The 23,700-nt window shown below is 39.1% G+C and overlaps 2 protein-coding genes and 2 non-coding genes across 31 annotated transcripts in view; all 4 read left to right on the top strand.

The window, feature by feature from the left end:
* The window catches only part of CARS1 (cysteinyl-tRNA synthetase 1), a 34,388-nt gene extending 33,313 nt beyond the window's left edge, over positions 1–1,075 (top strand). For all 3 annotated transcript variants that reach the window (XM_065065204.1, XM_065065205.1, XM_021299136.2), the window contains one exon: positions 766–1,075. In XM_065065204.1, coding sequence (XP_064921276.1) covers positions 766–900 — 135 coding nt within the window. In that variant the 3' untranslated portion in view covers positions 901–1,075. The remainder of the gene's footprint in view (positions 1–765) is intronic.
* A 6,913-nt stretch (positions 1,076–7,988) lies between these two features.
* Positions 7,989–23,700, top strand: part of NAP1L4 (nucleosome assembly protein 1 like 4) — a 28,699-nt gene continuing 12,987 nt past the window's right edge. For 4 of the 26 annotated variants that reach the window (XR_010473070.1, XR_010473065.1, XM_065065207.1 and 1 more), the window contains exons 1-11: positions 8,205–8,276; positions 8,949–9,026; positions 10,199–10,239; positions 12,474–12,505; positions 13,722–13,783; positions 15,331–15,430; positions 16,367–16,508; positions 16,636–16,722; positions 18,191–18,316; positions 19,038–19,109; positions 22,603–22,742. Coding sequence is in view for 16 of the 26 variants with exons in the window: in XM_065065207.1 (XP_064921279.1) it covers positions 12,492–12,505; positions 13,722–13,783; positions 15,331–15,430; positions 16,367–16,508; positions 16,636–16,722; positions 18,191–18,316; positions 19,038–19,109; positions 22,603–22,742 (743 nt within the window). In the remaining 10 variants the exon portion in view is untranslated. Of the gene's footprint in view, positions 8,277–8,446; positions 8,514–8,948; positions 9,027–10,198; positions 10,240–12,473; positions 12,506–13,696; positions 13,784–15,330; positions 15,431–16,366; positions 16,509–16,635; positions 16,723–18,190; positions 18,317–19,037; positions 19,110–22,602; positions 22,743–23,700 lie in introns of those variants that run through there. The other 22 variants (XR_010473066.1, XM_065065215.1, XR_010473069.1 and 19 more) reach the window with 18 other exon arrangements.
* On the top strand, positions 16,855–16,982 carry LOC135579711 (small nucleolar RNA SNORA54). Its single transcript, XR_010473311.1, has one exon. It is a non-coding gene; the product is annotated as a small nucleolar RNA SNORA54 (small nucleolar RNA).
* On the top strand, positions 20,259–20,379 carry LOC135579710 (small nucleolar RNA SNORA54). Its single transcript, XR_010473310.1, has one exon. It is a non-coding gene; the product is annotated as a small nucleolar RNA SNORA54 (small nucleolar RNA).

Here is a 23,700-nt window from a genome sequence, read left to right as displayed (position 1 = left end):
GCAAGGAATTCACTTGCATGTACAAACTCCCCAACTTTGCCAGAACTGATGGAGACATCTGTGTTTCTCAGAGAGCTCCTGTGCTTCCTTTTTGGTTCTGCTCACTGTTTTGCTCGCTCCTGGCAAAGCATATCTCAAGGGGCTGCAGAGAGAACTTTGCTCGATTGCTTCCCTTGAGGATAAAGTTGTTACTTGGAAAACATAAAGCACTGCTTTTTCAGCACTTCATCCATGACATTGGTCATGCTTCTCCCTGTCTTCTTCACCCATGCAAATTCAGGCCTTGAAGGCCAGGAAAAATGGAGATTGTAAATACTGGAAAAATTTCCTGCAAGTCAAGGAGAAATCCATAAAAAACTCTGATCATACTTTCTCCATCAAGAATGCAAAGCTCTTACTGCTTCTGCTTTAAACCTTGGATTTGATATTCTAGTATGATTAAAAGTGGTTTCTTAACCATCTGGTTTGGGATTAGTCATTATTCTCTTAACTGTAACCATCTAGAAGTTAGTTGTCTAAGCTTCCCTTACTTAGTACAGGACAGAAAATAAATACACCCCATGACCCTTCATTACCTAAAAAAGGAAAATACACAAATAGTCAAAGTTAGTTGTCAAACTTTTAGGTGACTAAAATTAACTAAGATGCACCTCATCCTGACAGTTTGTCATTATGTCATTATCCCCTTATCTTAATAAAACACAATTTCATAAGGAGCAAAAGAAATCCAAGAATTTATCTTTTTTTTTTTTTTTAATGTTTCAGGGCTTTCCCACCCATGATACAGAAGGCAAAGAACTCAGCAAAGGACAAATTAAGAAGCTAAAGAAACTTTATGAAACCCAAGAAAAGCTATACAAGGAATATCTACAAATGGTTCAGAATGGAAGTGCAAATTGAAAACAAGAGGACTTTTTTTTTTTAAAGGCGAGTGCTGGGTCACCATTGAAGAAGTGAGCATATACTGATGCTCAAATTCCTGTTTACACTTTCTATTAGGTGCAAAGTAAAAATCCTGTTTACGTGGATTAATAATGTCATCTGGAAAGTCAATAAAAATCCATTCTTAAAAAAAGCCAACCTGTAAGAACTTTCTTTGCAACAACGGTAGCAGTTTGAATGGTTGCCAGTTCTATTTGGGAAGGTGCTGCTCAGTCAGCGAATCCACGTAAGGATTCCTGTTTCTTATAGCTGTCCAGGCTTTGGTTAATTTGTCCTGCATACTGATCTCTATCTAAACCCCATTGTAGCTTGCATTCTTGAATATATCACAGCCAGCAGAATTTACTACTAAATGGGAGCTGAGTAATTTGTCCCACAGTAAGAACGGTATTTTCCAGATGACTTTAGTATCTTTACATAAGCAGGAAAAACTGGGTAATTCCATTATGATACTTACTCTAGCTGCTGTTATTAAAAACTCTTGTAAGTATACTCAGAACACTTTGCACAGTAGAAGCTAACAGTCCCTTTGTTGCAAAAGGGAACACATATTCATCTTTGCTCAACCTGCAGTTGAAATCAAGTGGAGAAGTACAAGGCAAATGCACCTGCATTCAGCAAACAGTTGGGGAAGACATGAAGGGCTAATGGTGGTGGGTGGTGTGTTCTTGGAGCTAACCCTCCAAGGAAACAGCAGTGCTGCCAAAGGACTTGATACCTGTTCAGAGCCAAGGGGAATTAACAGAGGGTTTCCTACTGAGATACAGTTTATGGATTGGTTTGCAATTAGGAAATACAGCTCTAAGTTGCTTGTTATTCAAGACTGATGTTTTTAACATGACAGTTTAACCCTGCTTCAATAATCTTTCTGATGTCATATGGTCACATGTCTGCAGGGACAGTTCTCTGTTGCCTAGTAATACATTTCACTGGCAGTAGCTACTTCACGAAATCCTAAAAAACATCTCACCTACTTCACAACTGCATATAAAGCTATGTGTCTGATATGCAGAACTATATTCATCAACTAATAAGCCTTGATGTGACTTGCGGAAAGTTATAGCGTGACATCTCTGTTCTCTCAACTCTTAGGTCCATGCTATAACCATTAAGCTATATTCCTGTCCTTAATTAAAACATCTTTGCTTTATCTTTTTTGTATTTATATTCCTCCTTCTGAGGAATGAACATATTTGGAGTAACAAAAGGTCTAGTAGGTTTTTTTTTCCCAGTTTGTCTGTATTTGCCTTTGAAAACAATGTTATGGTCAGTAAAGCACATGCATCTTGTATGCAAGTAGTATAATAAAATCTGTTATGAAGTACAAATTCTATATGACCTTTGTATATTGGGAAGAATGTAGATCTTTATGCCACAACCATATTTTTGAAATTAAGTTTACAGAGCTTTTCCTTTAGCTTGCTATTACTAATTTCATTTTGCATTCAGCATTTTATCATTCTGCTAATTTCTAATTAAATGTATAAACACATGTTTAAACTGCACAGTTGTACTTTAAACAGCCAGCCACAGTCACAGGGGCCACTTCTCCATCCTTTGGTCTGCAAACAGAAGATCAGTTGCATTTTTACACCGTTCTAGATTCTAACCCCCTTCAACATTAGCAGCTCATTTTCTTCCGAACATGCTCCTCCAAGGCACTCGTGCACTCAGGACATCCATGAAGGGATGGGATGTGCCTAAGCTGCAGTCACAAGATGCTGCTTCTCAGCCAGATAAGGTTCTCCAATTCCAAACTCCCCGCAGTCCTCGACAGATTCCAGGGTTAGTTCTGCAAACTTTACAGGAATCCTACACCTGAATCATTTTTAACGACAGCATAGACTTCACTGCTCTACCTACCTTTCTGACCATGAACTGCTTCTGAAGTTGCTACTTAATGTCAAATAGTGAGAGTAATTTGCTTACAGAAATTCTTTTTTGGTGATCTGAGTTACCAGTTGTTTAAAGCTATTAATAGTTAGCATGTCACTACTGAGAAGCCACTGTTAATCCATCGCTGTCTGGGATTCTAGTTTCTTCAGGACATCTTCATGATAATATACTGGCTTTCTACCTACCACACACAGTTTTTTCTCTTCCTGCTGTGTTTTTAGTAGCACCTCATTCAATTCCATGGTTTATCTACTACTTCAATCCAGAAGCATTTTTTTAAAATGGCCTTTTCCCTTCCCAAATGCTTCATTTTGTTTCTGGGGCAACTCTCCTTGCACAGATCTTATGAACATTTCAGAGTCTTGAAAAGGTATAATCCGTTTTTTCTGTATGCTTCCCACATGCACATACTCCTTCTTCGCTCAATATTTTTAAAAAATTCATAGTTAGTCATGTCAGATAAGGACTTCTGCTGTATTTACTGCTCCATTAATATTGTCTTCTACCTGCAAAATTATTTAGCTCATGCTTGCCATTTCTGTGTTTTGTCTGATTGACAATTTGTTTTAAACTATGATGATTTGAAAGAATCCTTATCAGTGCTGCTAAAGCCCTCTTCTGCTACAGCAGAAACAGCATTCCTGTCTTTGAATTCTCTTTGAACACAATCAAAAGTCTCCTAAAATTAATGGTATTCTTTTCATAGACATCACAAGGATCAGAGCCTTTGAAATCCTCTCCTCTTCAGGCTCACCTTGTGTCTTGGGTGATCATTGCTCTTCAACACAACTACTTATTCTCCCCTGCTTTTCATAGTCTTTTGCTATCTAGTTCATGCATTTTTGAAGCTGCCACCTTCAAGCAAGCTTCTCACTTGAATCCTCCAGCAGTAAAGCCCTCAAAATCTTCCCATACTTGAACGTGTCTTCCAATACTTGAACTGGTTTTCCAGTTAAAATTTTTCTCTTCCCATCTGTTTCAGCTATCCTTGGAAGTCAGTATTGTCAGCAAGGAAAATGTCTGGTTCATGAAGCATCTATGAGTTAGTGGACTGGACTAAGTATTTTTTATTTAAAAAAAAAAAAAAGCACACAAATTGGCAACTCTTCCTGTAAAGAAGCTGCTAAGATTTTACTTAACAACAAGTTAATTTGTGCTCTCCAAATAAAATCAGAGTAAAATATTTTGAGTTCCTTTTTTTTTTTTTTTTTCCCAAAAGCACCAAGATAACAAAAACAATGACCTTGGCAAAGAGCCAAGAATTTGTAACCAAAAACAAGTTGCAGAGCTACTACAGATTGGTTCCTTTTATCCTCTCTGGAGCCACAGTTTAGCAAAAACTTAACACTGTGCCAAAGGTCCCGGTGAAGGAAAACTTGCTAACCACCAAAGAACGCTGCAGCCAGGATTGGATGCACGCTAAGATGACTACTCGGTGAAGGTGTTCCAGCTGATCCGTGTGATCACTGAAATGCACAGCATAAGACCTCTTCCCTGGCAATCCATCAAGGTGGCACTTAAGTGAATTCCACTGCACTTGCCTAGTGAGACTCACCTGGCAACCAGAAGAGAATGCAACAGCAATGATCTGCATTCCCTGTCTTAGTCACCTGTCTCTCAGCAAGGCAAATGGAGAGAGGACTGACTCCACAGTATTATATTTATTTTATTTCATTTTACAATGTACATGTGTGCATGCACTTGTGGGAAGCTAGTCTGGAATATGATTTTCTAAGCATTATGAAAATTAAAGTTCCCACAGCAAAATCTTGGAATTTTTGGAACACAGACCTCATATTGGTCTGTAAAACATGGAACTTTTTATTTTCCATCTATCAAAGAATTTATTGAGAGATGGCAAGGTAAAAGTGTGGTGCTTCTGTTTTTAATTGCACCCTTGGCTGAAGGCCAAACATGGCAGCAGCAAATTTTCTGTATTTTGCTCAGTGTGCTTTTCAGCCTTTCCAATGTGAATATTCACATTGATGTCAAATGTCAATACTGCTCCACTGAAGAGAATAAGTTCTTCCATCACTCAGTTTGTTCAGATACTGGTAGAAAAATCTGTGAATTGTTCACCCTGGTCTTGTTGCCTCCAATTTTCTCAAACGCTTTTAACTATGAGTGCTTATTTACATTTATGATACTGTCTTTGACCTCTTTATCCTGATGTTTGTATATGCTGTCTGCTGTGCAAATAAGCAAATCTCTGCAACATACCGTACATTCCTTCAGCTTATTTTTCTACATTATAAGCTAACACTTTCTGGTGGTGGTAGCTGTTGGACCAACTTTAGCTCCCTCTTTAATTACACAATTTCTACCAAACAAATATGGAAAGGAATTTTTACTCGTCTCTCTGATTTCACAGGACAATTTCTATACAAGTCGCTGTACCACATGCATAGTATTTAGCATGCATAGTACTTAATGTGTCTCCTGAGACAGAACAAATTAATTAAGAAGCACATTAGCTATTTAGTACCAAGACTCCACTTAGCAATGATCAAAGTTCTTCCTTCAGAAAAAGTCACTGACAAACCAGGTCTTATCTCTCAAGTTAGTTTGTGAATGTCTGGCATCTCACTGAGAGCAGTTTCCATTAATACCCACCCAAGGGCAGAAGCCACAGACACTTTAATGCCAGTTTCAGATCTCAGCCTAAGCTTTCTCTCCAGTGTCTAGTGCATCTGTTCAGCAGCTCTGCCATAATCCCTTCTCCCAGTTTTGGTTCTCCCAGCTCTCGGGTATGCTAGGCTGCGTGTTTAAATCAAGCCAGGGTGATTCAGCAAATATCTTTTTGCAGCTCTCTGCAGGGTATGAGCACCTGACAGCAAGATGACTCCACAGATCATGCCTATCTGTAGTCCTAGTGTCCACCACCATGCTACGAGAGGTTAGACAACAGTCAGCAAAAAGCCCTTTCTGATCGTGGGAGATTAATACCTTTGGAGAGGGGCATTAAATGCAAGGATGTAAAGTAATTTAACTATATGCGTTCAACTTACATCAGTGGCCGAAGAGAGCCAAATACTTCTAGCACTCTGGACTGTTTCAAGGTTTTAATAATTGGTCCAGAAGAAACCCAATCTACTTTTACAAGACCATCCTAGTTCTAATATAATTCATGGTATGTAGCATTTATGAGAACTGCATTAACAAGATGGTGACTAATGCAAAGAGGCAAATGCTACACGTGCCACAGAAGATACAGCAGAGCAACAGAAAGTCTGAACAGGGCTGCAGTGCATTCCTGCAACAGCAGAAAGGTGCAGCTAGATCGCAAGCAAAACTCAAGCAAAACCTCCTACATCTCCAAACATCTTTTGGGTAGAAAGGAGAAATAGCTTTTAACGAACTGGAGATTGACAGGAAAAGCTTGAAAGAATAGTTAACAGCTGTGAACCAGCAGCAACAACAAAAGTGTGAGGCAGGAATACCTTCAGATAAATCCTCCTTTCAAAGTTCATTATGCTCTTCTTTGGAAGACTGATAATTGTGGCCACTGTAATGATTAATGTTGTTCCAAAATAAGAATTCATGGAAGTATGAAGAGGCCATTAACCTACTGATGTTAGAAGAAGGTCTGGTATGGAAAAATAGGGAAAAAGAGTTGGGAGCAAAGAAAATAAATGGAAGAACCTTCTACTGAGCATGTCATCTGGCCCACCAAATCTGCTTGTTTGTACAAGTGACTCTACATTCCTGCAGTTCTTTAGCTGTTTGTTACATTACTCAAAATTACCTTTTTCCTTAGTTACAGTATTGGTACCTATTTAACTAACTATTCCTTAATTATTCCCAGCACTAAATTCCTACAAAAACCTGAATTAATACAACATTAATCTATCGCTTGGTTGTTAATTAATAAATATTGGTTTCATAATTTCCAAATTTTGCCCACAATTGTGATAAATCCTAGTCATTAACTACTGAAATCCAAGATGAAGATGCAGACCTGCAGAACACATTTTTTAGAACGAGGGAATCCAGTGACACAATAAATGGGCAGAGGTTCTTCCTACTGAGTGAAAGATTACTACAACTCTTAAGTGGCTTCAAATGCTGAAATTGCACTGTTCTAACGTCATGCTACACAGCATCTGCTGCTTACAAGTCACCGTACAAAAAGAAGCCTGACTGTTAAGGGATTATTCTTTTGTGATTGTTGTTTTGTTTTGCTTCATTTTTTTTTTTTTTTTTTTACAGAAGAGTAGATTACATCCGTATCTATACTAAGAAACAACGCTGGAAATGTGAACATCTGCATTTTCAAAAAGGTGTTCAATCTGAAACATCAGAAAGGGCTTTTCAATAGGAAGCACTCAGGTCTTTGATTTGCCTATCAGCTTTGAAACTTTAGTCTTATCCATACAGATTACATACAGAGCGGTTGTTAAAATCATTATCAGAGTATTCATCTAGTTAAAATGCAACTCTTCCAACAGAGGCACATGTACCTGCTAGGGCAGTAAACCTCACACTGCAGGTGACTGAGCAGAAGACAGGCATCGCCAGGTCTGTCTTGGCAGCTGAAGAAACTGGAGAGCAGCACCGCACCCCAGCACCCAGGCACTGGCGCCTCAGAAACCGCGTTTCCCAGCCCCCCGCACGGACAGTCCTAAGCACAAGGCCAGGGCCCGGCACAGCTGACTGCGTGCGGCTGCCACATGCAGCAGCTACGGGTCCTCGGCACCGCAAACGCGCCTTCCACCCGCCGCCTCCTCCCATCTGCAGGGCGCACCGAGCCGGCAGCTCGGCGCACACATCCCGGCCCTCAGCGCTTCACCGCCGCGGCGGCCAGCACGGCCAGAGCCCGGCCCCGCCCTGAGCCAAGGGCTCACGCCGCGGAAGCCGCGGTACCGCCACGGGCGGCTAAAGAACACCTGGGAGCCGCAACACGAACAGCGGGAGGCCGCCCCCTGCGCCTGGGCGAGGCGGCCCGCGGACACGGGGCGGTCCGGGGCCTGCCCCAACCACCCCCCAGGGCCGCCCGCCGAGCGCCTTTCCCGGCTCGTTCCGAGGGCGCGGCCTCCAGCGCGCAGCAGCGGCCGCCGGGCGCCCCCCCCCCATGTTACCACCCCCCCCACTCGCGGCCGCTGTTGCTTTAAGGACGAAGGCACGAGGCGCCTCACCCCCCACGCCCCCGCGCCGCATCACGCGCTCTCCCCGCGCGCCGCCAGCCTCGCGCGCACATCCCTCCCGCGCTTGCTCTGTGATTGGCTGAGCGCCGCGCCGTGGTGTAGTCAACATGGCCCGCGTGCGGCGCAGCGGCTGTGGCGCTGCCAGGGCCAATTGGCGGCTGCTTTGCTGAGGGAGGCGCCCACGCTTCGGCCAACGGGAGGGAGCTTTCTTGGCGGCGGCGCAGCCCGGGTGAGCCTGCGAGGAGCCGAGCGGCTGGCGCTGCTGCCTCTGCGGGCGTGAGGGGGCGCGGGCAGGTGAGGGCTCGGCGGGGCCGCGGCGCTGAGCTCCCGGCCTTTGGGCAGCGGGTGGCCGGTGGGACCAGCGGAGGGCCCGAGCTGGCCGCCGCGACTGCAGCGCGGGGACGGGACGGGACGGGCGCGCGTGCGGTAGCCGTTAGGGCCTGCTCCGGGGTGGAGCCCGGTGGCGGCGGGGCCGGCTGGAGCCGCCTGGCGGACAGGGGCGGGCCCGGCCCGGTCAGGCACCATCTTAAGGTAGGCTTGAGAAGTTTGGACCGGGAGAACGGGGACTCTGCGTGGCTCTTAGTGGCCCTGGGGGGACGGAGCGGTTCTGGCCACATCTGTGGCCGCTCTCGCCCGCCCTGGGTAGCCTGCCAGTGAGCCCTCCCTTCCCCGCCCTCCCGGGGGAAGTGGGGGAGGAAGAGGGTGGGAGAGCTCTTGTTTGTGGTGAACAGTTGCTCCGTCTCTCTCACCCTGCGGTGCCCTAGTTGAGGCAGGCCCGTAGCCGCTTCGGTCAGGCGCGGTTCTTTCGTTTGACCTTATCCGGGGTCTTGTGTTCCCTCAGCCGGGTGTGGGAACTTGGGCGCTCAGTTTTCATTTCGAGGTTCCCCATCTCCCCAGTGAGGCCCTGTTTGCAATTTTTGCTGCTGCGGCAGCTCTTTACTATATATGTAATACCAGTGTTTGTAGGATTTGTCGGAGGTTTGTCGGAGTCCCTTCCTGTAACATCTGCCTGCAAAGCTTCAAAAAAAAAAGGTAGAGAAACAGGTATGTAAGGGGTGTCAAACTCACTTTCACCCGGGGCAACATCAGCCTTGCGGTTGCTTTCAAAGGGCCGAATGTGATTTTAGGACTGTATAAATGTAACTACTCCTAAGTTGTAGGTAAACCAGAGCCACTAGTCAAATTTTTATAAAGTTATATCTAACCAAAATATTCCCTCCAGAAAAGTTCCAAGGTGAGATTAAGCATTACCAATGTTCAGGACTTCTGCACGAGTTAATGAGGTTTTTTTCCTCTTGACTATTTTTTTCATTATTTTTTCTCATTTTCCTTACAAAGAGTATCAGACTATCATGTTTGCGGCTTCCCACAGGGTTGCATCCCAGCAGCTCTCAAACGAAAGTCATGACTTTTCCCTTCTGATTTGTTGTAGTTACGAAAAACAGTAACAATTGTGGGTAGAAGTCTTCCTGTGAGTTCAAGACTCCATTAGTTTCCTGTTTCATATTCTAGTTGTGTTTAGAAGGTTTGTACAACAGAATGTAGATGGTTTTAGCAGAGAATATTTATTCTTGTATTTATAAATAAGTCTTGCCATTAAAAGGTACAGACATTTTCTTTAAAGTTGCATCCATCAGGACATGTCCTTATAATGAACTTTTGCTGTCTCGGTGTGCATCAAGCTTATGGTTTCCTGCTGTTTGAAGTGACTAGTGGTGTGTGACACTTGTGCTTTGCAGCAGCCAGCTTTGTGGGTTGTTGTAGTCTGCTCTTTTCCAAAAGCCTAGTAAACACATTAGTTATTTGAAAACAGTGAACTGTCCAGCAGAAATAAGATATGGATTTGGTCCCTTATTTGTGGTGGCAGCAATAATAACAATACCTTACATTATGTTTTTCTTGGAGTTCTGATAGCTTTCTCATGCCTTGTCTGTAACTGAGCTCACTTGCTTGGAAAACAACTAAGGCAACAAGTATGAAGGCTCAGTGCTTTGCTACTGTACTTTTTCAACTAGGTGTCTGCATTTAACTTTGTCTCTCTAAAATCACTTTGCTCTCCCATCCCCTGTCCCCACCAGCTTTTACTGAATAGTTTTGTTGGTAACTTGGCAGCAGGTAAGTCATTGGAGGAGACAGCTGTGGTGCAGTGGGTATTCACAAGTTGTTTTGTAAGAAAGCTTCTTGTAATTATTTATATATTTCTTTTTACTTTTTAGTTACCAAGGGAGCAGCTTTAAGGAGCAAAACAAGACTTGAAGTATGTATTTGCATCAGGGAATGGTGTGTTTTTGTTGTTGCTTTTCTTGTTTTTTAGGTGAATGGCTTTTGTCAGAACAGGTCCAATTCATGTCTGTTCCAGTGGAGATTAATTCAACTACTGTTTAAAAGTTATTCAAGTTATGGGAACTTTATTTCGTGTTTTCCAAACACAAATGAGAATGGAACAAGAATCTTGTCTTCCCTGAGCAGGGTTGAGAAGCAATTCCCTGCAGGAAATACATCACAAACAACTAAGTGAAAGAATTTGGATGTGGAGTGTATTTTTTTCCATTAGCTCTGTCACTGGGCCTGGGTTAGAAAAGACAAGTCTTTGAGGCTACTTTTCAAGTAATGCGAGTCTGTATTTTTAGTTGTTTATCGTTGCTTGCTATAATAGTGGGTTGAATTGTACTTTTTGGATGAACTCTGATATTAGGTCAATTTGCTGTATATTACCTTTTTTATCGTTATCTTTTTTTTCTTTTTCCTGTCTTCTGTCTGCTCTGGAAGGAAATACTTGTATGTGCTCCTTTATTTCTTCAGCTGTAGGATAGCAAGATTCTTCTGTTTTGGTCTAGTGGAAGGTTGCTGGCATTGCCACTTTCCCTTGTTACATTTAAGGCAAGAGTGTTTGCAAATAAATATGCCTGGGTTGCTGAAATAAACGTAGTCTACAAGAAGCCCCTTCTGTTTCTTCCTGGACTTAATGTATAGGATGGGATTGTGCTTATTTGGTAAATGTCAAGCAGATTTACTTTTTGTGAAATAATATATATATACTTTTAGTACTTTTGTAAGTGAACAGAGCTTTTCAACTCTATTGAAGTGTTTGTGAAAGTGTTACTTCTCTAGCTTACAGCAGGAATCAGTGTTTTCCAGATGGGAGAGTGCATGCAATCTCTGGCCCCTCTGCTTTGGCTGCCACTCAAGATGTCATTAGCACTTAAGCTCTTCTTTGGTAGCCGTGTTTTGGAAGCTGGGCTAAATATCAGCCTGCTTGGCCTTTATAGAATCTAAGAAATCAGATCGGTTGACTCTAATGAATGATGGAAGGTACTTTTTATTCTAAATTTGGCTTGCAGACTAACATCTGCTTTCTTGATAGTGAAAAATATCACCTCTGCCTATCTATGGTATGTGGTTATTACTTGTGTTTATGATAAACTGTTTAGAATTGGGGGGGAAAAAAGCCAACCTGTATGCCTAAAATACAGGCTGTTTTAAAAAGATGGACCCAATTTGATATCACACATAATTTGAAATTGGGTTTATCTTTTTGGAACACCCTGTAGATAATACAGGCTTGAATATTTTGCCCCAGTAAAGAAATAACAGCAAAATAAGTTACGTAGTTTGGCTTCCTCTGATTTCTCAAGAGAGCTAATTTAGACCTTGGAGCTGGGATAGCTGCACTAAACTTGGTTCCAATCATTACTAATACTGAAAATTCAATTTATATGTTTCCTCTTTGTTTTCTCACTCCTAATAAATAAATTCAAGGCAAAGCTTTGTGTAAGGGATTCTGCCCTTGTAGCTGCTATCAGAAACCCTTCTCTCGTTAGATAATTTTCTTTCCTTCAGTGTTCTGCTTCTCTTTATCTAGGAACAGTTTTAGGTTGTCATTCAGTATAGTGCAGCAGAAGCAGCTGTTCACAAAAATAGCCCTTATTAGACAGACAAGTGGGCATATTTTTCTGCTCAGGTGACAAAAAAAGCATTCTGATGTTGTTGTAATTCATTTGAACTTTTATTGTTTTCAGATCAGGCACAGTAATATAGTATATGCAGAGATTAAAAATTCATTATGTACTGTGATACTCTCAAGGAATTAGAAAATAATATATTTATTTGTTTCTCTTTGGCTTGATTTTTTTTTTTCAATAGAATGCGGAGCTAGTTTAGGAGTCTGTGACACTTGTTTGCAGACTGAATGCTTATGGCCTGGTAGAAATGGGTTAACATCTGGAATACCTAACAGGAAAAAAAATACATAGAAGAGGGATAAAGGAAAGCACATAACAGATAGTTTGAAAACTATGAGCAAGTTCCAATTTGGATTGGGTATTATGGGAGCTATTTACTTCAAGAGATTGTGCATGATGAATTTCTTAGCAAAACCAGCAGATATTAATTTATATTGAGGTTTTAAACAAGGACCTGTTCTATTTTCATATTCTCTTGGGGTAAACAAATTACCATGAAAGTATTTTTAAACTGTATTTTATCTTGCAGGTGGATACAGGCACACAGATGGCAGATAACAGGTATGTTGGACTGTTTTCTTGAAACCTGATCTTCTGTGGGAGAGTACCTTTTGCCCATGAGGAACAGATTACCAAATTTGGATAAGAATAATGTTATAATATTTGACTAGACTGTGTTCCCATACAGCAAGGACAAAACACTGGTTTAGGTATAGAAGCTGTGTAGTGTATTGGATACAGAATTACTCTGTTCTTGGACTAACGTAATTTATGTTGTCTTGATTCAGTTTTCAGTGTTCATATTTAAATGCTCTAAAGACTTGAACAGTGATCCTCAGTGTTCCTCTGATCTGTATGATTTAAGCATGCAAAAGGCACTCATATTTTCTAGTTTTTGTAGCATTTTTTAAACAAGTAACAGTGTTAAACTGGTGTAAATACGTATGTGATGCTGGACTTTCAAAACTTGCAGTGCACCAGGGTAAGCTGGGTGAGCTAGTCTGTTTGGTAACTACTCATTTGCATATGTGATATCTTTTTCCTTTTCTATCTGAGGGTCAATTTCAGCAATACTCAATCTGTATTTTGCAACCTATAAATTGGCAAGGAGCACAGGGAAAGCTTGCTGGCTGCTAGTTCGTTTTGGGCCCTCTCCAGCACAGGAAGTGTGATGGAAGACATTGTGGCAGAGAGGTGGAGAGGACAGGAACATTGCTTTTTAGTGTAGAAGCAATTGTTTCTACTTTTAATCAAAACAACTTGCTATAGAAATTTGAAACAAAGAGCTTTTATCTCTTATTTATCTTACTTTCTTAACTCTGTCCTTGTGTTTTTCTTCATCACTTACACTAAAAGGGTGTCTTGTATTTCCACTTGTGAGCGATAACATTTTCCTGTCCAGAGGGACCCAGTACAGATGAAAGGCCAGCCATTTGCTTAATGAGATGAATTTAACTGTCACTGCTTTTTGTTTGGGGGTTTTTCTGTTTTGTTTTGCATTGTTGGTATGTTGATGGGTGCTTGTGGTGTTTGGTTGTTCTTGTATTTGTGGTTGTTTTTCTCTCCTTTGCATTCTTTTCATCTTAGGAGAACTAGTTTCATATCCAGACTCTTAAGTTTTGAGAAGCTTGAAGCCATAAATACCTTTTAGTGGCATACTTGTTTATAGAATTTGTCCTGTAGTAAACACTGAGAATTCAGAATATTTTTCTTCTTCAGTGTTAGCTTTTTTATAAAGTGATGCCTTTTTAGTATGTTACATTTTTAATTCTTTTAGTAAAACAGAAGATACTGCTTCAGATTCTGTGGAGGCTGCTAAAAATGCAAGTGACAAAAAAGGTAAGAAATACATGGTAGCAGCTAGCATTAAAAAGGTGGAATAAGCCTATTGCCTTGTGTATTGAAGTTTCTTTATCTACAGGTCCAAAACCTTTACAGTGAAAACTACAGAGATGTTCACTATTGAAAGCAAAGCAATGGTTTCTAGGGTACCTGTTCACTTTGATGTTTTCCATGTTTATTGCAGCCAAGAGCAAAATAAAGGCTATATTTTTGTAACAGTGAAAGTATTTTTGCATATGTTGTGACTGAGATGCTTTACTATTGTGTGAAATAACACTAGATGCTCGCAATAAGGCCTGTGTAGACTAGCTTTTAACAACCTGTAATTTTTATCAGCATGATTATGAAATGAGCACACCTGTATGTATGCTAGTGCTTTAGTATCTTGTTTGTAGGAAAATGCATGTCTATAATATGTCCTCTTGAGGCTTTTATTCTTTTTTAGGAAGATCTACAGAACTGCTGAGTAGTGCTTTTCAAATTAATACTTCCATGTACAGAAAAATTACAGTTCCATTGTTATTAACTTGAATGATCAAATTTATAAGTTATAATGAAATATGTTTCATGTATGTGGTTACTGAATATTCTTTAGGTCTCACTTTTTGAAATTTATTTAAGAAAGTCTTTGACTGGCAATTGGAAATGGCATATAAACTGGTAGACACCATTGAATAATTCTTATAGTGAAGTTGGATTAAGAAAAAACCCTCCCAAAACAAAAAAACCCTCCCAAACAAACACAAAATAACACGCAAACCCACCTATATAAAAGCTTCATCAGGTTAGCATGTTCTGTGCAATTTTTTTTTTAAATGTCTGGAGAGAAGAGCAGTGAGAAGGAATGGAAAGATTTGAAAAGCAAATGTCTTCCCACTATGACCACCTGTGCAGTTATTAGTAAGGATTTTTAACTGCTAACCAGAAGCATTTTAGTTCTGATGTCCTGTAAAAATAGTCTTATGTGAACTGTTGTGATGACTGAGGAGCTTTAAAGATTATTAAAGTATCTTGATGTAAAAAAATTAGTAGTTGTCAAGGAAGTGGTTGTGGTGCTATGCTGCTTTGTCATACACGAAGTTTTTGTCAGTTTTTTTCAGGAGTGAGACTGAGAAACACTTCTACAAGTGTGTTGAACATATAATTCAGTGGTTCTTCTCTTGCAAATATCTGTGTGGCATATGAGCTACATCTAGTGTAGGGGGAGGATAGAGAAACTCCTGTTTTGCACTTTCTTACATGAAAGGGAAGACATGAAATTTGTTTGTGTTGTCAATGTGCTACTTGCTTCTAAAAGCAAATATTTGGTATATTTGCAGAGAGAAAAGTGCATTTTTTGTAATTTTGCAATTTTATCTTTCTGAAATCTGATCCTGAGGTAATTTTGCTGGAATTATTAGTTAACTATTAATACAGTGGTGCTATTTGAGATCTGGAAAATAGTGAGTACTTTTACTGCTCTAAGTGACTGCTCTAAGACACACAGTATAGTGAAAGTGCTATGTATTCAGACTTGTTTTAAAAGTGGGTTTCTGTCTTCATAGAAAAGCTAGCAGACCAAGTGATGCAAAATCCACAGGTCCTGGCAGCTCTACAGGAACGTCTTGACAACACAGCACTTACTCCTTCAAGTTACATTGAAACGTAAGTACAGGGCATAACAAAATTCTTGAAAGACTGAAAGTGTAATATAATGTTATTACTGTAAAATTAAGGTAGGAAATTAGAACAAATGATTCATGAAGAAAAGTGGTTGGCTTTAAGTGTGATTCATAGTGGCCTACTTCTGGAAGGGTCAAGTTTTACATTATTTACACAAAAGCGCAAGCAAAATTTTGTCCAGTTCAGTATGTTCCCTGGCTGTTATTATTTTGGTTAGGAATAACTCACCTTGCCTGTCACCTTAGGAATAACTCACCTTGACTTCTGTCAGAGTATGTGCTGCATTGATGGATCATTTCTGTAAGATTGCTGTCCAGGATATAGTGGAAAGTTCAGGACTTAGAAATACTTAGTTTGGAGCTTAGTTTTATATTAAATTTAGAGTGGACTTAAACTTCTGAATTTTGCCTTTAGTAGATATTTATGCTTTTATTTCTTGACTGGGAATAGCTGGTAGACCTCTTTTAAAAAAAAAATGCTGAAAAAAGTTATTTTTACTGACTTTATATAAATGCTTAATAATGTAAAGTACAGTTGGGCAGTTGTGTACTTTTCTGAGTACGACCCATGAACCAAAACTTTCTTCTGTAGAATGCGTGATTCTTATTTTTCATAGATGGATCACCATAACTCTAATCACAAAGATTAGGTGTAAACAGAGGTATTAATTTCAGATCTCTGAACTGTATGGGGAGGGTGGTGGCCCCAGGGAATGGAACAGAAGATAACACCTTTGAGAACAACTTGGGTAGGAGAGGATTCTTTTAACTTTTTGAAATAGGTTTTGAAGAATTAGGTATGTTTGATAGAAGTTTATTTAAAAAATGCATTTAGTTATAAGCAACCTATTCCACAGTGATATGTTAAATAATGCTGAGGCAGCTAACTTCTAACCTTAAAAAACTGTTTGTTTTTTAGTTTACCAAAAGCAGTGAAAAGAAGAATTGATGCCTTGAAACAGCTCCAGGTGAAATGTGCCCATATAGAAGCTAAATTCTATGAAGAAGTACACGATTTAGAGAGAAAATATGCAGCACTCTATCAACCCCTTTTTGATAAGGTGGGAAGACTATGTGTATGATTTTTGTCTCCTCGTAGCTGCATCTGTTCCCATTTTACATCTCTACATACATTCTCTAATTTTACATCTTCAATTACATTATTGATTTATTTTTTTTTTAACACAGAGAAGAGAGTTTATTACTGGCGAAGCTGAACCCACAGATGCAGAATCAGAGTGGCACAGTGAAAATGAGGAAGAAGATAAACTAGCTGTGAGTACAAGCTGTGGGTCATGAACTACAAACAAATCACGTATTCGGAATTAATTCCTCTACAGTGTTTTCCATTGAAAAACTCATGGGTTTTTTTAGTTTAACTTGAGTGAATTGAAAAGATGCCTTTGTTTGCACTGTTTGTAATCTGTTAACAGTACCTTTCTGATAACAGGTTCCATTCCAGTGCTACATGATACCCCAAGATAACAGAAGGCTGGCTGTTTGTCTGCCTGTCTCCATTATTGTGGGGGACATAGTTAGCTTTCATTTTCATAGATAACAGATTAGACACACAGATGTCACCTAGTCATAAAATGGATTTACCTAATAAAATGCATGCTGGCCAGTGGATTACTACTTGCCTGTTGAGTAGGAATTGCCTAGATTTAGAAAGAATAATATGATCTGTAGGATAGGATGCGTTTTACTCTCCTGTCATCATTTTTGGAGAACTGTACTCCTGGTTTGCTTCCTTTTCTTGGAGGAATGACCTACTTACAGTGCTGTGTTTGCCATTCTGTTGGGTTTTCTTTGCATTTTTTTCCTTGGCTCGTCTTCCTTCCGTTTCTTTTGCACATTGTTCTGTATACAGAGTGAATTGTTCTTTGTTTTTGCTGATGTCATCAGATTTAGCATCACACTGTACTCTGTGTGCATAAGCAAAAAAGGTTTGTTAGGCTTAGTGTAAATACAATATTGATAGGCCACGTTCCATGCAATTATAAGATCAGAAACGTGTCTAGATGGCAAGTAAACTGCTGGTTCGTATTCTTGGCTGCTAATAACCAAAATAGCTGCTGTTCAGAAGCTATTGCATATTTGCTGCCATCTAGTGGTAGAAAAAGGAAGGTGCAATACAACGAATTCAGACTGAATTTCTTGGGTTTTTTTGGGGGGGTGAAGTGACTTAGTCATTCTTTTTTTATAACATTTGACGTCAGTTATATGTTATATGTATCACAAAAGATTAAGAATTGAAGACAGTGTAATAATGAAAAATAAGCATGAAAGCCACCTTTTCCAAGTATTCTGCAAAATTAGGAAGCTAAACCTGTATTTCAAATGTCAAAGTTAAATTTTTAGATGAAGTACTGTAAATGGTACATGAAGCTATAGGCATGAGATGAATTAAAAATATTTCTATTTGTAGAAAGATAGAATTGTTTTTAATTATTTCTATTTGTCAAGGCAGTGAAACTGTCACTTGGTCTATTTAGTCATTGTACAGAAGAATTCCAGATGAGTTGAAAGTAAATCTGAATTAAACATACATATGCTTAATTGTGTAAATTAAATGAACCTTATGTCTCTTAACTTTGTTTATGGAGAAAAAACAGTATAAATTTTAAACATTCCTTAAACTCAGCTTCAGAGAAGCAAATGTTTTGTCCATCTACCACCATTTATTGAATACATTAAGAAGTCATTATTTCATTTCTTAAATTTTGCTGTATTTGTTTCACAGGGAGACCTGAAAAATGTAGTGGTAGTAGAAGAAAAAGCGGAAGCAGAAGAGACAAACGTCAAAGGAATTCCAGACTTCTGGTTTACTATCTTTAGGAATGTAGATATGCTAAGTGAATTAGTACAAGTAAGTTTCTCCTCTGAAAAGAGTAACTTCTGTCATGTGCTAAATGAATTACTGCTTTTTCCAGTTAATGTGCGTGAGACACCAAATCTTAGTCTTTAGAATTTTTAATATTTCTGAAGATGCATGAAAGGCTGGTAATGGACAAGCAGAACAGCTGACCCGAGCTGCTAAATACTGTATGGATTGTTTAAGAAATTATCACGTAACAACCTTCATAGATACTAAAGTGAAAGTTTATGTACTGCTTACAGTAGCTGTTCCCCTGTAGGTTTGCTAATTCAGTCCATAAAGGATTATTTTTACAAGGATAATATAAGCATTCCCATGGATTTGTTGAATTTGTGTTAAATAGCTTAGATAGTTTTGCCATCAGTTATATTAATTGCTTTTAATTCTGTCAAGGAAGAATTGAAGCCTTTCTGTGAATCTCATCAGCAATGAGTATCCTGAATGAAGTTATTTTGTTTTCAGTAATGTTCATGCAGCCTAGCGTGGTGGCAGCTTTATTTACTGAAGATGAGGCTTAGCAATTGAGAATTTGGCTCATGGTGTTTGCAACTACAATTAAGAAAATTAGATCCAAATCTGAACTTTAGCTGAAATTGTTGAATAATTACAAGGTTTGGTTCTTTTTTAAGAACAGGTTAAACTAACAAGCTCGGTTAAAATTTGTTTTTCTACATATTGCCTGCTGAATAGGATTTTTTTTCTTTTCTTTTAGGAATATGATGAACCGATCTTGAAACACCTGCAGGATATCAAAGTTAAGTTTTCTGAACCCGGGCAGCCTATGGTGAGTTTTCTTTGGTTGTTTCTCATAAAGATTGTAGTAATGAAGTGAACAGGATTTCAGAATTTTAATTCCATTCTTTTCAGCTGGAATACATGTGGGTGATGTCTTTCTAGGCTAATATCTTCATGCTTTACCTTTTAAAGATTTATCTTCAGCTTTCCAGCCCCTTTGCTCTTTCATCCTTAGCCTGGCTATCTCTGATATCGTTGTAGTTTCTAGATTCCAATTCTATCTAGTTATCGCTTTCTTTTCTCTCAAATTCCAGATTAATTTTCTTACTAAGAGTAGCTAATGTAGCTGATTTTGGTTGGAAAATTAATTATGGAAGAAATTTTGGTGCTACTTACTGTATTGAGTATTTCATCAAAAGAAGAGATGTGATGTAGTAATAAAAAACGGTGATGGATACTGTGCCTGTTGAAAAATATAGAAAAACATATGGTCTTTTAGGAGTGTACATAATGAGTAATTCTTAGAGTACAACTTTGCCTTCTTTGGAAATTGTATTCTTGTTTAGTGTACTGAAACAGATGCTGTGGTTGTCAAAAAGTTGTTCTGTTGCTTATGGAGACTATACTTATTCCTTGAGCTCCCTTTGAGGGAAGGGCCTTTTTCCCTGTGGTTGGTGGTTTTTGGTTTTTCTTATGGAGTTGTAATCTTCTGACAAAGTCTAAAATAAATGCAATAAATGCTTCATTGGAGATTCACATAAGAAAGATTGAAGGACTCTCTCAAAGTACCTTTTAAAGGTTAATAACAGCTGAAGCAAAGTTGTTTGTTTTAGTTCTCCTTGTCTTTCTCCTCCTGAGCTGTTAATAGGCAAGGGAAGTAGTATGGACAGATAAAAATTGGGGATTAAGTTCCTAAATATTTCTAGGGCTGAAGGAGAGGATATGAGTTTTATAACGAAAATAAATTGTTTAAGCACAAAGTAAAGTATTCTAAGAAGTTGGTGTTTTGATGTTGTGCATTTTTTTGTGGTTTTGTTTTTTTGTTTTTTGTTTTTTTTTTTTAATCTTGAAGCATATCTATTCAGTGGTGTTTGGATGATTTGGAAATAATTTTTGCCCACAGCATTTTTGTATTTGTATTCAGCTTTGTTTTACAGTACCTTAGATTGAAAAACTGCTCTTAAAACATCATCTTGTCTTGCACTGTTCGTAACCTCTTGACAGCATATTTCTGTGAATAGGTTCCATTCCAGTGCTACATTAAATCCATTAATGGAAGGCTGACAAATTCCATGTCCCTTCTGTATTTGGAGACAAAAGGATGCGTTCCTAACTACTTAAGTGAAACCTGTTCTCCAGTTGTGTTGACTGTCTTGTCAGAAATTCTCTGACTATTGAAAATTGCTGCAGCAGTGGTAGCTTAGTGCTGTAGAAAGCTCACATAACCAGTATGTAATAAACAAGCTAATTCTGCTGGGGATTAGGTTTTGCCGCTAAGAGAAATACACGATAGTTAGTAATTTTCTGATATACCATTGACCCAAAGTGATTAACTAGTTGCCATCCTCCAAAAGTAGATTTATCTGGCTACAGTAATGGTACTTACAAAGTTGCTATAGCCTGTATATATAAACTTTTATCTGCATGAACTGATTCACTTACTATTTGCTTTTAGTTGTATATAATCATATGAGTGAACTTACATATGTTTGTATAAATACAGTTTTTACTTAGATATCTATTTGGACATCAGGATCCTTAGTTAGCATATTCAGACTTGGATGATGTGTCTGGGTATAACTTAAGTAAGTAGCTTAAAATAAGGAAGTTCTCTCTTCTTTTGAACTTCATGAGAACATCTCGTACTTGAGGGGAAATCTAGAAATGCATGCTACAAAGGTAAGCTGATATCAAAAGCAAAGCCAGCCACATAAAGACTACTGGAAAGATTATTACAGCTCTTCAAATAGTATGTGAAACTTGAAGCCTCTTATTATTGTCTCCTAATTGGCAGGTATGGAATGAAATACCAAAATGCAATCTCTGCAGATATTTTTGTCCTGCTAGTCTTTGGGATCCTGCATGCTAAGTGATGCCACTGGCTACCTATTTATAACCACAGTGACAGTTTGTGGGATTATTTGAGTATGAATGCTAGTCACTGGTAGTGGATAAGCTGTTTGTAACTCATCCCTTGAACATCTTTGTCTTCAGTTAAGGCAAGCCTCACTTGCAGCCTCCAAACCATACTAGCTGTCTTGAATTGCTTTAAAAAGGAAGTAAAGCTGAAACAAACTATGTGAAACAAATATAGATATTTCAAGGCATATCTGGTTCCCAGTGGCTTCCTTTTATGAAACTGTGAGCACATGAGTTGAGAAAGCTGCTGTTGCCACCAGTCCCCATCACTCCTTGACCACTGTCTTTCCAAATTTCTGTCACATTAGAAGATTTGTGTGATCATAGAAAGGAGAGGGTGTGGAAAGACTGAGGGGCCTTTGGGAGATGAGTGAGGGATAAATGTCTTTAATGAACAGGCTGCTGTCCCCAGACTTATTTATCCTGTCTGTACGGTGGACCTTTAAGAAGAGGGGAAGCCAAGACAGCCTTGGGTGATAACAGGCCATTTTCTGATCTGAGTCTGTAGGGTACCTAGGCAAGTATATCCATGAGCTATGCAACATGCAAGGCTAGTGTTTTTGGCAATTATCTATTTCACATGTGCACTAGGTCTAGCTCTTATGGCATATTGCCAGGTTAGTAAATAAAATTTTCAACATAGTAGTTACGCATGCTGTGGCTGTGTGCAGTAGAAATGGTGATGTTAGGGATTTTGACTTTCAACCCTTCTGTGTTGTTGAACTGACCTGCCTAAGCAGACTTTTTCATCCTTCAAATAACTAAAGCAATGCTGCTGAAATCTTGTTTCCCCTGTTACATGTGAGTTTTGTTTTAAGTAGTTCATAGTTGATCTCGAGTGTGAGGTGGGCATATATAGTATTGCGCAGTTGATTTTGAAAGTTTTATATATTCGATAACTTATGGATTGCGTGTGCTGCAGTTTTCTATAACTGGAGCCTTTTGTTCTCCATGTCAGAAACTGAGTTCCCGCAGTTTTCAGGTGCTACAGGAGAGGTGAACTCAAATATAAGCAGAAATACTCTATTCTGGCGATACCCTGTTAAAACAGAGGTGATGACAGTGCTTCCACAGAAAACTTAACCAAGACTTTTCTCAAAGTACCTGTTTCTGTGGTTGCTTTTAAGAAAGCAGTTCTATATGTAAATGTGAATGAAATCTGCTAGATTACCTGATTGTCATTTGAACGTTAATATTAGCCAAGGTTGTTCTAGTTTCGTGCATGTTCAGAATTAGTTGATATTATTCATTTCCTGCTTCCCCTACAGTTCGAAAGATACGCTTGCCATCAAGTTCTTTCCCCACCCCCTATTTGGAGTTTGTTCAGTGGTAGTTCTACTGATGCACTGTTTCGAAGATAAGAATTAGTGGTAATGTAAAACTTTAATGGGACTTTTTTCCAGTCTTTCTCATTAGAGTTCCACTTTGGGCCCAATGACTACTTCTCTAATTCAGTCCTGACGAAAACATACAAGATGAAGTCGGAGCCAGACAAGACAGATCCCTTTTCATTTGAAGGACCTGAAATAGTTGATTGTGAGGGGTAAGGAAAATTTGAAATTCAAAAAACCTCTTGAAGTAATAGTCCATATATTCCAGATGCTGTTTTTTCTTACTCTGACAATGATTAATGAAGGTAAAGCTTTTGCTGACTTAAAAACTGGGAATGTTTGTAGGGGTGATGATGATTTTAGCCTCAGTATGCAGATGTAGCAGATATATAAATATGTTTTAACATACTGTGTGTTTTGAATCTTACACCTTTCAAATTTAATACATTATTGATGAGGTAACAAACCTTTTACTTTCAGATAGTTGGGTAAATTGATTTTAGTTGTTATATTTCATAGACCTCACCCACATTCTGATAAGTAGTCTTAGACTCTCTTGCACTTATCTCCTCAGCAATTTTTATTCCAGCAGTACTTCAGAATCTGGCAGGAATTGGTTGTATGTAGGATCTGTTCTTACAGCCTGTTTTGAGGCTGGAACGTGCTGGCCATGCAGTTTGGTTCTGGCAGTTGTGACTGTACTTCTGAATGAACTCAGAACACAGCAAGTTTATTGGCTAAATGTATTCAGAAATTGTCTGTAGGATGCTGAATTCTCATTTCTGTTCTGGAAGTCTACTGAATTGGACACTGTGTTAGACTTTGTGTAAAAGATGGCTCTGTCTTATATAATCTATTCTTTTCCAATCCGTGATCTCTGCTCTGTGACCAATGTCCAGTGCCACACCAGGCGACCTTATTTATTGTTTCTTATTTTTCTTAGTTTCTTTATGTTTGGGGTGGGTTGGTTTGTTTGTTTGTTTTCCTCTTGGTTTCCCCCCACCTTCAAGGATGGGATGTAGGGCTTTAGTTACAGGGTTGTTCTGAGGGTTTTTATGTGATGGTTTGGTGGTGGGTTTTTTTTCTGGTTGGTTTTGGTGTGTGTTTGGTTTTTTTAATGTTTTTTGGGGTTTTAAAAATTATTTTCTGTGGGGTGGTGGTATTGTAAAC

Source organism: Columba livia, chromosome 5 (genome assembly GCF_036013475.1).
Source record: "Columba livia isolate bColLiv1 breed racing homer chromosome 5, bColLiv1.pat.W.v2, whole genome shotgun sequence".
Classification (NCBI taxonomy): domain Eukaryota; kingdom Metazoa; phylum Chordata; class Aves; order Columbiformes; family Columbidae; genus Columba; species Columba livia.
This window is presented reverse-complemented; position numbering and strand designations above follow the sequence as displayed.